This window comes from Falco punctatus (genome assembly GCF_963210335.1).
Source record: "Falco punctatus genome assembly, chromosome: 3".
Taxonomy (NCBI): Eukaryota; Metazoa; Chordata; class Aves; order Falconiformes; family Falconidae; genus Falco; species Falco punctatus.
In genome coordinates, this window is record NC_137582.1 from 98,680,802 (window position 1) to 98,697,447 (window position 16,646).

General features: G+C 42.3%; 2 protein-coding genes across 3 annotated transcripts in view; both read left to right on the top strand.

The window, feature by feature from the left end:
• MCUR1 (mitochondrial calcium uniporter regulator 1) overlaps window positions 1-10,831 on the top strand; it is a 45,188-nt gene extending 34,357 nt beyond the window's left edge. Inside the window, exons 9-10 of one of the 2 annotated variants that reach the window (XR_013926846.1) lie at window positions 7,489-7,604; window positions 7,706-10,831. Coding sequence is in view for 1 of the 2 variants with exons in the window: in XM_080379783.1 (XP_080235909.1) it covers window positions 7,489-7,529 (41 nt within the window). In the remaining variant the exon portion in view is untranslated. Of the gene's footprint in view, window positions 1-7,488 lie in introns of both variants that reach the window. The other variant, XM_080379783.1, reaches the window with a different exon arrangement.
• Window positions 1-16,646, top strand: part of RNF182 (ring finger protein 182) — a 279,878-nt gene that overhangs the window by 107,480 nt on the left and 155,752 nt on the right. The gene's annotated exons all lie outside the window — the stretch shown is intronic.

Sequence of the window (16,646 nt, forward strand, 5' to 3'; positions counted from 1 at the left end):
GTTGTGAAAGCCAAGGAGAGAAAGTGTTGAGAGGAAAGATAAAGTTGGCAGGGAGATGACAAAAGTAAGAGACAGGCATTAGTGAAGATATAAATAAAGACAACATCATTTAAGGAAGCAGAAGTCACGAGAGCAGTGGTGCAATGAGAGTAGACAGCAGAATGTCAGAAATGTGAGACAGAGTAGGAAAGAGGCTTGGAAGTACTTGCTGTACATGAGTTATGGTATTAGTCTTGGGGAGAGATGAGCCAAGGAAATGAGGAAATGCTGAGAATATTGAGAATAACAGTGTGCACGGTACAGGAAAGTTAGTGGAGGGTCTGAAGGGCAGAGGGAACAAGAGAGAGAGAGAGAAGTGTTAACAGCATGTGAAAGAGGTGGTGTGAGCCTTAATATCTTTAGGAATTGGTCTATGCAGTCTTGTGCTGTGAAAAGGAAAAGTCATAGGAGAAAGCTTGCCAGCGTGGGTAGGGAAGATGTTTTCGGAGACTTCTTTCCACTGTCTGAAACCTGATGGATATATATACATCCTTTAGTGTCAAAGCTAGTTTTCGTGCAAACAGGCAAGATGGAAGGGAAGAATCGACTGCAAGGAGAGGGAGTTAAGGGAAAGGAGGGAAAGATTCTGGTAGAGGAATATGGAGCTGTCTAATTAGCCTAATTGGCATCATCTATCGTTTCCTACAGCATCACCAGTTCTCAGTATCCACCATAGTGAAAGTCTGTGTAATGAAAAGTGGGATTCAGGTCACTTGACAGACAGGCAGATGTACCTGCTGACTTCTAAGCTTATGCCTGCATCTCTTTTGTCAAAGATGAGAAGCAGGGGAAAAAACCCCTGTTTTCAAAGTCAGGGTCAGCAGAGACAAGCTTATCATTTGCATTTTGCTTTATTAATATGGGCTAGCTCAGCAGGCAAAGTCTAGCATACTGATAAATGATTTCATAATGGGAAAAATAGGGTCAGTGACTGCAAGTCATTTTCCCCCCTAAAGTAAATGAGGTAGTGTTGGGGGAGGCTTGGAGGGGGTTGTATTTAATTTCAGTTGGGAAATACAGATGTAGCCTGGACTGAAAGGGCTCTGAATATATAACCAAGGAAATATTACAATAAAAAAGAGGTGAGGCTAACCCCGCGGTTATCAGACGGTCCTGCTCCACGGTGGTGATGGTTAGCTCCTGCTGTATGGGGTCCGTGTGCTGTCGCACCGTGTTTAATCTGAGCAGCTCACAGAGCTGGCTCTGTCCCTGGTTTCTTGCACAGAAGCCCTCTGTTACCCCTCTGTGCAAATGAGACCTTTTACAGCTTGGCTCCTGTAATCTCCCAAAACATAATTGCTTCTCCCTTTACCCTGCGCTCCCTGATAGCTCAAGCACAGGTTTTGTCCCTCCCTTCCTATAACAGTTACTGAGTACAGAGCATCCCTTCGTGGATGTGTGCTTGTGGATGCGATTTGGCACGCGTTTGAGCAGTGCTAGCATTGATTGAGCCCTACTGAGGCAGCTCAAGGAACATACAGATCTGTGCAAATTAATTAGCATCTATGTGTTTCTCCTTGCCTGAGTTTTCTGAGCTTCCTTTGGGCTGGGGAGGGTCAGAGACTTTGAAGCCTTTCGCTCTCCTCCACGTCATAGGAAAATTTAGTTGGATCTCGCAGCTAAACCGATGTGCTGTGAAAGCAGGGTTGTCTTTTCTGTTCCTTTGCTCAAGTGTTCGGTGCCTCCGAGTTCATCCCCGGCTTGTCAGGTCCACGGTAGGATTAGGCAGCTCATCTCACCTGATCCAATAATCACTCATTGCCAGAAGGGATGATTCCACTCCACCTCCTCCCTAGCCATGCACCCCAGCATCTTCCCTTCCTACGGCACTGGAGCTTATCTTGCCTCACAGCAGGGATTTCAAGGGAAAAAAAAACCTAACTCAGCCAAAGAAGGTGAGCAGTATTTTTCCTGGATTAGCTAGGTGAGCCATCCCACCACAGGATCACAGCCTGGGGAGGGCAGGACACTGCCCCACTTGGTGTCAGAGAGCCGTGAGAGAGGCTTGGCTGCATCACCATGCCATTCCTCACAGCACTGAAGAAGACGTACTCAATCCTGGTCCATATTCTGCATCTGAGAATATTCTTCCATTCCTCACTCCTGGACATCAGGCAGACTCGGTGGGACTGATTCAGCCTCCAGCTCTCTGACTTTCCAAAGATGCTCCCACTTGGAATGGGAGCAGTTGAGTTTTAGTAACTCTCTGCTTTCTCATCTCTGGAAGGCATGTGCCTGATAGTTCAGCTCCGCATCTACCAAGGCATTTGGTAACTCAGCAATTTCTCATCTTAAATCAGAATATAAAAATCACACAGAGGCACGGTCCCCAAATTGTCACAGTTAGGTGTGACAAAGCACCTACACATTGACCCAGAGCACGTGTTACTTTTTTCCTGATTATATTGGCTCTGCTGCCAGAACCACAGGACAGGGATAAGCAGATACTGAATTGAGATGAATTTGTGCCTATTTTGTATTGAGACTGACATACATTTCAGTTTCCAGCACTATTATTAATATGCAGATATGTAAGCTATGCCATCTTTTGTGTTCCAGTTTATTGGTGTAAATGAATTGCATTATTTTGATCCTTTGAACAGAGGTCCCTCAGAAAACTTCTGGCACTCTACTCCAGCCTGCAGTGACATTACATTGATGTATTTTCTGTGTGTGTCTGTGTGTCTGTCTTCTCTTCCTTCATGCTTTATCTGTTGGCACAGAGCTATACCCAACTTCCAGCAATATGTTCCTAGGGCTAAGCAGCCAACCTACTGCCTTTTAATTGTTATTTTTTAATTCTGTGGATCCTGGCTCTGTAATCTCAGACAAGAAAAGTTAAAAGCAGGGCAACATTGCACGCTTTAGTCTTTGAGGTATATTTATATCCTGCATGGAACGTAATCATTTTACTTAGATCCAACATATATCTAAGATAGAAAACCTGATAGAATATTTGAGAAATGAGAACAACTATGTTGTCTTCAGATCTGGTAATTAAAAACTAATTTGTCAAGCTAAAGGCATTCTATTATGGTGGCTTACATCATAGTGCTATCATACCTGTAACATACAGCACAACTACTTCTGTAATCCTTTGATTTGTTTTTGTCTAAACTTTAAATAGTACAATAAACCCTTCTGGCTAAATAGATACACATATAGAAACCTCATGTTGTTACATAGGTTTCTAAACATAGCACTGTATGTTCATTTTGAAGGTAAAATAGGGAACTATTATTTAATTACCACTTTTTAGCTCTGTTTGTTTACTTAAAGATACTCCTGTCTCTAAAGAAAGTAGCCTGCTCCTCTTCAGGCAGTTTATGCCATCACAGCATTCCACAGGAAACCTTGGGCTGCGGGGCCTTTGCAGCATGGCAAAGTGGACCTATTTCAGACCGAGACCGAAATTTGTTCAGTGGCTAATTGTACATGGTTAAATGTGTGTGGGTTTATTTCACAGGACAACAGGAACGTTTAAATAGCAGCCTGCAGAGGAACTGGGGCACTCCTCACTGCCTGCAGCCACCTCAGCAGGTGCTATGCTGATGTGGTCAAGAGGCAAAAAAAAAAAAAAAAAAAGAAAGAAAGAAAAAAAAGGTGACTTAAAGCGACTTATACTCTCTGACTTGCAGGAGGGCCCGCGCTCACTGTAGCAGTGCGGGCAGCTTTGAATGAATCACAGGATTCCAAGAATTAGCAACAAACCTCGTCACGTGGGCAAGTCACAGCACAGGAGCTGCCCAAACAATGCGGTGACTGAGGCTGATGTGATCCCTGGATGCAGGATATCTTCCACAGGAGGAAAGAGGTGACGTTACAGTAACATTAAGGGAATAGTGTGTCTTGTTCTGGTGCCCACACTTGAGAAAAATGATATTGACAATTTAGGCTTCACGAAGGAGCAATAAGAGTTACATGATATCTAAGCAAAGCTGATTTATGGTGAGAGACTTAGGATCAGTCTCTGTAGTTTATTGAAAAGAAGACCAAGAGGGAACCCGATGATGAACGGTAGGCTGTGCAGGTTCTTAACTGCAAGGGGCTCCATCATCCTGCAGACAAGGACATAGCCACATCCCATGGCAGGAGGTGAAATCTAGAAATAAGGTGGATAGTGTAGTTCAGGGTAAAGATCAATTAGCTTCATCACAATATTGTGCTTGGACCATATTCTGGCTTAACAGCCACAGGAGTCCTTTTAATTACTATGGCAAAGGTGTCATGAAATGTGTGCATGAATAATTGAGATGATATGCTATGTAAATAAGGCCAAATGCAACTACCAGAGCTGGGGAGAACTCAAAAGGACTGACTGGGACATCTGCATTTGAATAGCTCGTAAGGGAGGGTTGTGCAAATCAAGGACTCTCGCTGCTGCGGGCAATGCCAGCAGACGCTGGTTATGGCCTTCCCAAAAGCTTGATTGTCCTGTGTCCTTCCTGTGCCATCTCTGCCATGTTAGCCTGTAGAACAATACGTCGTTCATCTTCAGCTTTCTCCTCGGAGATCGTAGGTGTATTCAGGGAAAAATCCTCCAGTGCTTCTCTCCCATTAAAATCAATGAGTTTTCAGGCTGCCTGAAGATAAACACGGAGTTCAGTCTGCGAATGCAGCCAAGCAGCTACTGCTGGTGTCTGGGTGAAGCGCCGGCAGGGATCTTTCTTTCATTTCTTTGACTTCACACCCGTTTATTTCACATTGTCTATTTAGAGGCTAAGTACTTTAAAGTGCAAACTGGCATTTCTATGGATGTAGTGTTCAGCACAGCTGAAGCCTGTCTTGATTGGGAGTTCTAGATGCAACTTGCAGATAATAGAAATTTATAATAAGGCTTGAATTAATGCTTAGTTTCCCATGCTGTATAGTTTGACATCAGTGCTGCTTTATCACTGCAAGCATTTACAAAAGCTACAGTCTCTTCTGAGAGGACTCATCAAATGCTGTTGTAGAAGGATTTTGTGCTTTGTCTTATAGCAAGTATTTCCAGAACTGGACTATTTCTTTTCTGTGATCATCACAAATTAAGAGCACGTGCATTTGATGTACTCAAAGAAAAGCAAAAGAAATCAACATTTGTTGAACAGAAATTAATCTGAATCTAGCTAAGAACTGAAATAAAAAAAAATAAACATACTTTTAGCATACACAGGCAGTCACTGGGTCCTTGAGTAACTGCCTGCCCTCAGCTCTCTGTACATAGCTCTAGTTGCTACCAGATCCTGGTTGAAATTCAAATCAGTTTCAGCATTGCTGCTGTCTCTTCTAATTGACTCTGTCGATACACTCAGCTAGTGGGAGGGACAGAGGAGCAAAGCAGGCAGAAAGGCCCAAATGATTTCTAACACATGCTAGGCTATTCAGCAAAACATTATGGACACGGGGGCCAGACACTGCACAAACATCAGGATTCCCCATGCCCTGCCCCAGAGCACTCTGTCAGAAAACCAAGAGCAATTTTTTAAAATTTTATTTTTATTTCTAATGTTAGAAGCATTTAGGCCTAGACGGCGGTTGAAAACCACAGCTCAGTTGGCGATGAGCACTGTGCAGCAGCGGAAGCGCATGGAAAAATTCTGGCTGACTCATCCATAATTCATCTGGCGTCCCGGGGAACGTGCGCACTGGAGCGGGATCCCTGGCACTCGGGCAAGGCAGAGGGCTGCTGCCCCAGCAAGAGGTGGGCAGCAACCCGCTCTCTTCCACCCAGGTAACCTCGTGGCCCCTGGGCTCGCTGCGGGGCTGTCCCACTGCCTCTGAGAGGGACTGGTCCCCCAGCTGCAGCTCAGGGCGGGGGAGTGTGGCCCTGGGAGACTTAAGGACTTGCACTTCATGATGCCGCTGCTGTGGGGAAGGGGCAGCAAGGGAGCTGGCCCCATACCCTGGGATAACACACGCAACAATTTGAGGAATCCATCCCAGCCCACTCAATATTTACATCTTCATACCTGCGTGCGTGTGACACTAACTCTGCTTCGAGTGACTCTGCTCTTGGTGTACAACCTCCTGCTGGGCTGTGTTTCCAAGGGCTCCCAGCAAAGGGCTGGCCAGGTGTTACTAAACCTTAATGATGTCTTCACGCAGAGCCCAAAAGGTGGGTGGCTGCAACCCAGGGCAAAGCAGTTTTTAAGCCTGACCTTCAGCTCAGACGTAGCTAAGCAACATATTCCACATCGAGGGATTTCAGGTTACTTTAAAGGTATGACTGGCCTGAAGAGACAAGTAGAAGGTCTTGTGGGCTTTTTGAAAGAAAACCAGAAGGTACAGGATGAATATCAGAGACTGTCTGTGATTTGCAGTTGTGTGCAGTATCCTAAACTCAGAGGAGTTTGCAAGAGAATCTTACGGAAAAGAACGGAAGTGAGGAAAAAATTACACAGACAAATGAAAGTAAATGTTAATTACTTTATCTCCCTCCGTGCATTTCTCCTACTGCCCAGGGCTAAAGGAGCTGACTCCTTCAGGACTGACTGTTTCAACTGATTTTCTAAAGGGATGAATGAAGCACAGAGCACTCAAAATACCAGAGCTGCAAAATAAGCTTGCGGGAAATCCGTCTGTCAACCGTTACTCCTGGGACTGTGTGGTCAGCCACACAGCCTAGGCAGCGTGAAGAGCCGAAGAGCACGTATACATGGTAGCACCCAAACACAAGGGCCTAGGGCTGTCCAGCTGGACTGAGAGTACCCCCAGACACCTGTAATCAAGAAGCCTGTACATCCTAATGCTTGCCACAGCCGTTAACTTCCACCTGAACACTCTGTTGGGGAGAGTATGGAGTAACTTGACAAAACAAGATTCAGCACTCATCAGCTAGCGCACACAAGTCAAAACCATCAGTTACATTCAGAGTCTGTGTATGTATATCTATTCTACTGCCAGAAGCTGTGTTTCGGGAAATTATTTTTTTAGGGCTGTAGTCATTGTCGCTAACAAAAAAGACATGACACAGGCACAATCATCTAGAAAATGTAGCATGTTTTAATAAAAAAAATTGCCTTTCCAAAGCAAAGTTTCTTTACTATGTGATGTTTGATCTCACATATACTTCCATGGTTATTTTCTTGTCTTAAATCTAATTACTTCCTAGTATTCCAGTTTGTTATATGTATTTTCATCTCATGTTCTGCAACTGTTCCCAAGTGTATGCTCCATTGCACAATTCTCTGTATTATTTATTTGAGGCAGCTTCTGGGATAAAGAATTAGTCCTGGGATTTATCTGCGGTTTTGACACTGGCCATCTGGGTGATTTCTGGCTTGGCCACTGCACCTCTTCACCACTGTGTTCCCAGCAGTAAGAGTGGGGCAATAACCCTTTTTGAAAGCACACGGAGATCTGCAGATGAAGTGCTACATAGTTTATAGTCCCTATTTACAGCAACAACTTCACTGATGAGTTAAGTACTGAATTTTCCTTTTTTTTTTTTTTTTTTTTTTTTTTCAGATGAAAACCTGAAGACCAGAACCTGTCAAAGTCCTTATTAACCTGTAACAGTACTGGAAAAAACAGATGATCACTGAATGCTTCTTTTCCTCAGCCTCTTGAAAACAGGCACAACAGTAAGAGAGACAAGCTTTTAAATTTGATGTTTGTGACCTATTTGGAACATGTACAATCAGTGGAAACCTTTCTCGTTGCTTCTGATTTTTGTCTTCTTAAGGTGGCCTCTGGGGAAACAAATGCAACTTTCCTTACACCTGTGACTACATGCACCCTCAGCTCAGCCAGGCCAGGGTGCTGCTTAAATTGCAGAAGCCCCAGGATGTGGTAGGGAAGAACTGCCTGAATCTGAGAGGAAAGCCTTGCTGTGACGCTTGCTTTTTGGTCCTGCCAGAGAGTTCCCTGAACTTGCCACAGAAGGTCTGTCAAGTTAGGAAAGTTTCCTGTAGTCTCCGCCTCTTCCAAAAATACTCAAAAGCCAGATTAATCTGTCTTGCAGTGACTTTCATGTCATCAGATAGAGGAGACTCTAAAGAGATGCAAGTGCAACAGCCAGGTAATTGTGCTAGAAGTTAGTTTTAAAAGATGTTTCCTGTACCACTCTTATGCATGACCTTCTCTTTAAAAAAGTAAATTCAAATCAGTATTAAATGCATTTTCTTAAATAGCATCAACTATGGGAAAGGTTCTTTCAACTCCATAACCTGTATAATCATGATACTTATCTCTGAAGTTCATATTTGGGGTTCAACTATATATCAAAAAAATCCCCCCTAAAAGGGGGGTGGGGATTTGTCAGATTAAACTGTCTTGCCTTTTTTTTATTACCTCATGTTTATTTCCTCAGTTACTCTTTGCATTGTTGAAACACTGTGTGCCCCTTAGCAGCAAACATCTCCAGTCCTGTTCCAGATACAGGGGCCTGGCTTTGATACTTAATATGCTGTGCGCCAATCTGATTTTTGATTTACCAGTGAGAATCCAAGGGAGTTCAAAATCCTACTAGCACAAGTGGGATTGGAGGACCAGAACTAGGACTTTTGTTTTGGAGCTGCTAGTCAAGAGATTTTTGCAGTATTAGAGTCAATGCTTTGTCCATCATCTGAACCCTAGTAAACAAAGAGCAGTGCTTGGTATTTTCATGTTTAAGAGTGTCATCTTGCAATGCCAAATTCAAGAATTTGTTTCATGCGTCTGTTGATTTTGTAACTAAAGCACCATTGGTCAAATTGTTTTCCTTACTCCTTCGTAATTGTGGGAGGAAAACATTAAGTGGATCGGAATTGTGCACCACAACAATGAATATAACTCTCATTTAAGGCACAGGATATGAAATAGAGGAATCAAACTGGAGCCAGCTGAGGACAGCTCTTCTACCAGGCACTCAAGTTCCCCTAGGAGGATTTTATCCAACCCTTGAAACCTAATTGGGGTATTTCTTCCAGTAGAGCTACACCTGTAGTGTAGGCAGGATGCAGACATTTTACCACAGTCAAGCCATATGCAGCTTGGTTACACTTTGCTGCATTCTTGGCAGCACTGAAAGAGCATAAATTAGTGAAATTCTTTTTTTTTTCATGTATGTGTTTGTAAAAGGCACAGTACTGGATATTTGACATCACTGAGGAGCCAAGATACATATACAGTGGTAATGACCTTCAGGATGTGGAAGAAAATGTTCTATCACTTAATTATAAGTTAATAAATAGAATAACAATTCAGGCCTTGTTAATTTGACAATGTCTTTAAATTCAATAGAGTAGATACCTGGCCCCTTCCTGCCATGCTTTTTAAGTTCTGCGCTAAGCTTTGGAGGCTAGGTATTATACCTGTACAGTATGTCCTTTCTTCTCAGTTAAAAGTTGAAGTAAAAGGTCATCTTGAACAGGCTCAGAAACTGTACAGGGTTGTGATAAAATATGAGGCTAACTCTAGTTGTGTATGGCCCCTCCTCCTCTTCCTACCTTCCCCTGCTTTTAGGACCTATATTAAAAGGAAGGAGAGTTGTCTTTCAGGCAGCATTGATGTCCACCTCCAGTGCACCTCCTGAAAAGGTGTCGCTGGATGTGTCATTGTTAGCATTCATTTCGTCAGAAACACAAAGAACCCCTGCTTGCCAGAGCCAGAAAACACAGGCGCAAATAACCATCGCTTGGTACTTCTTGCTGGCCAATTTTTAACTACTGCTTTCACACACATTTGTTACTAGCCGTTCATTAATGAGCAATGATTCGTTCTTTGTTATGGGGCAGGGGTCCTAAACTTTTCCTGCACTGTTGCCCCAGCAGCATTTGCTGGGTTTGTCTTCCAGTTCACATCAATCCTGCCTGAGCTAATCCTGAGTTGTAAGCATATACCTGACCAAGGAACCTTTAAAAGATCTGTGTGGCTGCATTTATAGTCTCTGTGGTTAGACGTTGTTATAATACCTTCTTTTCCTGCATTTTTCACTGTACTTCAGTATTACTATACATAAGATCGTGCCACTTTAATTATGGATCATGCTTCCACTTAAATTGATAGAGAATCCGTATTAAAAGTTTGAAAGAGAAGTTGCTGCCTTTTCTGCCATTAATAGTATTACTGGTTTATGTAACTATGTGATTCCATACAGTGATAACTTGTAACAAACAAATGAGCACCTCTGCCCACAAGGAACTTTTACTTCTGCATAAAGGAGATGAAAGGATACAGAGCAGGAAAGTTCAATGAAGAAATGAGACTGAGGTTTGGAGGGTAGAGAGAAAGTGCGGCAAAGCAGCAAGACTGCAAAAGGTCAGATCTTCTCCTGGACATGAGAGGCAGTCAACAGAATTAGGGCCAATATCAATGTCTCATACTATGTACAGCAATTCCTGCATTAGCAGTGGAAATTGAGATGTCTATAACTCAGGTGAAGTGGCTGTTTATCCTATGAAGTGTATTTCCTCTTGCCCAAGCTCTGTCTCGCCTCTTCCTATGAGCCAGGTATGACATGTCACTGAGTCACATCTCACTTCAGCTGTACAACATCTTCAGCAGCTTTTGGTCCCACCTCTTCAGCCTGTTCTCCTTGATCAGACAAGGGAAGTGGGACAGCGAGCCAGCCCATACCCACTGATGCTCTTCCTGCTGGGCGCCCCGTGTGCCAGGCTGGGCTCTGCACACAGCTTGGCCTTGGACTGACCAGGCTGCTTGGAGGCACCTAACAGCTCATACGGGACCACAGGGACTTGTACTGAATTGCATCAAGTAAAGGAGTTCACGCTGCAGGCAGAGGCTTTAGAGAGCAAAAGCATGCTTTGAACAATGTGCTGTCTTTAGAAGCCAAATATGTACTGAAAGAAATCACTAAAAGCAAACAAAACCCCCACAAATCATACTATGTAAAATGGCATAGATTTAAATTTCCTATACAGTGAGTTTAAAGTAAATATCTCATGCCTGTAAAAATACTGGAAGATATTATAAAGGTTTCAAAGTCAAGCACCCATGGTAATAAGAAACACATTAATTTGGATTAAGCTTTGCAGCTTTAATTCTTTCCCTTTGAGTGCACTTGCATCCTGGCAGTCTTCGTTTGTTTGATCACAAGTAACTTTTTCCTGAATGCAGAATGCTTGATGAAGCAGGAACTGGTTCATCTGTTTTTGTCAAATGTGCTAGAATGGGAGCAATGTCCTCCAGGTACCTGTCTTTCTCCATTAACTGCTGACAGAACCGAGGTGAGAACTTAGGTGAGATAGCTAATGCGCTGGTCAGTGAAGTAATTCCTGCTTCTAGTACAGAACGCTCTTACTGGGTGTACTAGATTTGTTCCCAGTAAAGCTCACCACCAGCTGATCCACAGCCAGTGCAAGCCTTCCTCAGAGAGAAAGTGCCGTGCTTCTGGTATGCTTCTGCTGCGTGGCACTCATGGCTGAGAGGCCTGTGTGGCCCAGGAACCTTCTGTCAATCAGAACTGAAACACGTCTCTCTATGCACCAGTTCATACCTTTCTGCAGTCTGGCAACCACTTTTGAAAATGCATTTTCAGGTTCTTCAGAGTCTCAAATGAACTTTATTTTAGCATGTACTTACATCTAAAAATCCAGGCTGGTTGGTGCAGCAAACATGAAAACTGTAGCTTAATTAAACTAAGGATAGAGTTTTCATGTGATTTGTATTGCTCTCACTAATGAACTAGTTCTCCAACACAGCTTCATGCTATTGTTACTGTTAGAGAAAATGACCTTCTCTACAACATACAGCCTCCTCCAGACGGCACTTTTGTAAGGGTTAGGTTGGAGCTGGGGATAAATGCTACCTGCCATACGAATTCAACATGGCACTTCAGCAAACCTGCGAGTTGCCAGAACTATGCTGTCAGCAAGTCCGGCAGCTAACTGCAAGACACTATATAAAAGGAGGCGTTCACATTCACAGAGTTTAGGCAAAGTTGCCTGGCACGTCAACAACATAACATATTGTCCAAAAGAAATAAGGAGTCTCTGAGATGACGACGTAATATTCACTAGAAGAAATAAGGAGTCTCTAACAAGCAAGTTTATCCTAGAACTCCAACCCACAGACCATTAAAATTCAGCAAACTACTTGTTTATCAAAACCTTCCTTTAATTACCAAGAACTAGCCAAGTGTGACAAATCCACGGCAACACCAAATTGTTAGTTTCCTGCAATCTTTATGTTTAGAAATAAATTCCTCTCTACCATGAGATTTAACCTACGTGGGCCTAGGAGTACAAGAAGCATTTGCCTATTAGCAAGCATTATGATACATTAGCAGTAAGTTAGTAATATAAAATAGAGAGCTTTTTGAGATGGAAAAGATTTGCACTCCACACTTTTCCACAACCTTCCTCAAAATATACCAAATATATTAAATATGAGGGGATCCGTACATACAGATTACGGTTTGTTCCTCTGCAAAGCCGTAACACAGAAAAGAATGCTGTCAGGTCAAATCAGATAGGTGTTGCTGATTTTCATTATTTCATTGCAAATCCTTCAATACTTGTTTCAGCTGCCAAAGTCAAGGGACTGCAGTAAGAATCCCAGCTTTGTATTTTTTAAGCAAGATTTTAATTCTTCTGTATGGCAAAAGATTGTAAATATGAAAGGAAGGTCTCCTAAAAGCTCAGAAACCAGATGGCAAATAACCAGCCACCTACCCATCCTCTCTAAATGTCTTATTTTTAAGCAAATGGGCTTTTAAGCCAACTTCATTTGTGGGTGGGCATTGACTCATGAGTTTTGAACATTTACTGTGGCACTGCAAATCTGGCTCAAAACTTACATTTTATGTTTCAAAAAGCACTGCTGAAAATGTTTTTAAAGCAACAGAAATGCTTGCATTCCAATTAGTTTTTAAGCTATCCAAATCAAATAATGTATTTTCAAACCACTCAAGCGTTCCCTTACGTTGTTACTAGTCAAAACACAGCAGAAACCTGTTAGCGGATCAGTTGCAGGAGGTTTTAAGAAGAGTTTAAACAAGTGCCTGTCAGGAATGCTCACAGGATAGCTGGTCTAGCCATGGAGGGGAAGAGGAAGGCAAATAACCTCTCGGTCTTTTTCAGCATTTTGATTCCTAGAAAGGAAAACTGACTTTATTAGTAAGACACTTCCAAAGGGGGAAGTACCATGCAGCTGTAACAAATCAGTGACAACGCTGTGGCTTTTATATAGCAAAGACTTCCATATTGTACTCTCTGGCATCCTCACACAGGTAAGTTCATAAGGTAAGTTAAAAGAATTTGCCAAGTAGATAAGATTCAGTCATTTTTAAGCTGATCAAACAATATCGTTGATGACAGAGGTTAGCATAGGCGTGGCTTGGCGAACAACAATAATTGCTGATTGTATAATAATAATGTACTAGAACAGGAAGCTATTCTTCCTTCAAGCCTCCGAGCATACCCATTGCAATCATGACAGCATATATAATGGCACGTTAATCTTAAAAACAATCACCTGCAAAATCATGACCTTGTTTGAAATATTTTAATTGCTCTGTCATGCAAGTATTCCCTACGGTTACTATGACTGAACAAAGTTAGAAAAACACTGCATTTTGTCAGACGATATGCTTTGTAGATGCATGTTTTTTGTACTCTTAATATAAAAGGAGGTAACTGTCTGCACATCCTACAGGCTTCTGGTATATTTAATATATTCTATAAATTACAACATATGATCAGTCCTGTACAGTAAAATACTACTGTCTAACAGGGGCAGCAGATTTGCAGGATTTCAGATTTCAGCAGATATTGAGTATTTGAGGCTAACTTGTTTCCCTGGAACAGATTTGAAAGAGGCAAGCTGCAGATTGACAGGAGGACTGGAAGCAGCTACAATAACTAAAAATTATTAAAACCAGTGTTTTCACCTGACAGTTTCACATTCCTAAAGTCCATTTAAAATCTACTTCTGACACTAAGATTAGCATGTGGAACGTTTGAATTTGTAGGTGTGAGAGATGCAGAAAGGAAAAAAATAGTTTCTTATATGTAAACATGTATTTTGCTGAAGAGCCAAGTGAGCCAAAGAAAAAAGCACGACGAAACTCCATCTGCGTGCAGTTCCTGGAGCCTTACTCATCTTACTTCCTGATTCTCCTTTTTGGCCTCCTTTCCCTTAGGGCCCTCCCACCTCTATAAACACTATAACAATAATTATCCCATCAGTGGAGACTTAAACATTCTTGACATCCTAACATCTAACAAGCACAGGACGTTTCACAAAGGCCTAGCCTGGCTTTCAAGAAGTGGGTCAGCTTGACACATCCCATGTGTTTCTGAAAGCCTGCAGTCTTTGAGCTTGCTCATCTATGGTAATGGGCACCCTACCAATGCACAGACTGGAAACAAAACACTGCCTAGGGTCTGCCAGAGAACTTTAAAATGTTTACTGAAAGCACATAACTTTTAGATTTCCATCCTAAACATGATGTGGAGGATGTCCGATGGTGCCCAGCCACACAGCAGTTTCCATACTCTGCAGTTTTGTGACCCGCCTGCCCCTCGTTAGTTAAAAGGGTACTGGAACTCTTCCAGCTGCTCGCAGGAGTCAGGCTGCTGATGCACCCAGCCAGGGCAAGGGGAAAAGCAGCATAGAGTTCTTCAGTCCGTTAGTCCAAGGAGGCTGGATGATTGGCTCTTTTCTTCTTTCTTCTCTTCCTGTCCTTCAACCTTACTTCACTTGGTTACATACCACAAAGGGATTTTTTTAGTCCAGGCTGATCTGGCCAAACAAACTCTTTTACTGTAGCAATTCTGGCCACTGTGATTTATTTTTTTTTCAGTCAGCCTTCAATGTTTTTTCTTATATTTCAACATTTAGATCATGCCAACTTGCTTCCACCCTCGGCAGAAATTCATGATGACTCAGAAATGGATCTTGACCCGCTAGCTGAGAATCCCTTCTCTAATAGTGTTATGGTTTGATATCTGTTTTCACAAAAGGAATAAACCAATGTGTCTCATCATATTTTCTATCCTGCCCCCATATAAACTTGTCTTCTAAATAAAACACATTCTATTCAGCTTGGAGGGCATTTTATTTCTGTGCTCATTTTGACATTTTAGTTAGAATACGATGCTTGCCCAGTAGTCCAGACAGTGGAGACTATAAAATCTATTTACGATCTATCCTGATGAACAGATTTTCAGTTCTTCTAAAACCACCTTGTAATACTGGGCAAAAACCCGCACCCTATGCACCAGAAAATGACCAAAAATAATTGCCCTTCATTGTGGAAAGAGGATATGGTAAAGAGCTATGAATAACTTTGGAAGAAAAGCATGAAGTTAACTATGAATGAACTTTAAACTCATTAACAAAATGCAAAGAATTTCAAAGAAACAGGACTATAGAGATTAAATTTGGTGAGGTTTTGTACAAAAAGTGGACCATACTTCTACAAACCTTGGGGTCCCCATAGACTACAGTGCCCATGTACATACCAGAAAGGTAAGAAAAGAATACAGCTCCCACTGTGTACACACGCTGGTGTTCAAGTATCAAAACTAAATACAGGATTGTTTTATATATAAATATATATATATATGTAAACACCACAGCTGAAGCATTGGCAAGCAAGAGATTTCTAATCACTTTTGGTCTAAGATAGGCACAGGTATAGTTGACCTGTATAACAAAATTATTTCTATTAGCCCACTGCTCAGTTTTATAAAAGCAGAAGCACTGTGTTAAGTGTGAGCAGCAACACAGTAATACTGTAAATTGCAACTTGATCACCATTTGATTCAACCAAGTTAATAGCTGGTGATGGTCTATAATTCACACATGATTCATTTTGGCAAGCCTTTCATTTGTCAGTTCATCAAGCCTATCCTATATAAAAGCAATTAAGTTAGCAGTGAGAAAAACCCAAAGTCCAAATGGCAAAGGGCTTGACAAAAAAATCCTCCAGCTTGTTGGAAGATATCTATCCTTAACACTGTTGGAATATCACAACTTACTACTCAGTAGTTTTCTTTTCTTATTAGGACCAGTAATTCAGCACAGTAAGTACAACAGTAAATAACACACTGCTGATTTCCAAGCAGCTTCTTGAAGCAGGGAAAATTAATTCCAAAACAGTTACAAAGAAACTATGCGCTGGAAAAACTTAATCAGGAGAAATACTAAATGAAGAATGGCAGCCACCATCACTACAAAGGGAAGGTATTAGATTTCAGACGGACAGTGGCTGGAAATTGTCAGGCTGGCAGCCGTAGCACACGCACTAAATTCACGTGTGACCAGGGGGCTTGGTCCTACCAAGGGAACAAAGGACATGCACAGAAATAGACTCCCAAGGAGAATCCTGCGTCTGTTTCTTGATGACAGCCAGAATGCTATTGGCATCACTAGCACAGATGGCCATAGCCCACTTACTTACTCTTAATGAAAAGAGAGAGCAGCCAACACAGGATCCAGGAGTTAAACTAACCTCAGCAACGTTGAACCATGTAGAACGCTCCGTTGTGAGAAGAGGATGTGCTTGCGCAATCAGGAGAGCTTTATTCTTACCCATGCTGCCTGGAAGGTGTCAGGGGCTGCTCTCCCCTCTCCTCTAGCTCTGAGTTTCCCTGAGGAGAGCTGACAGGCATACCAACAGTGAGCTGATGCCCATGCAGCACATCTGCCGGGAGGGCCTGGGTCATGGAGTGACAGTC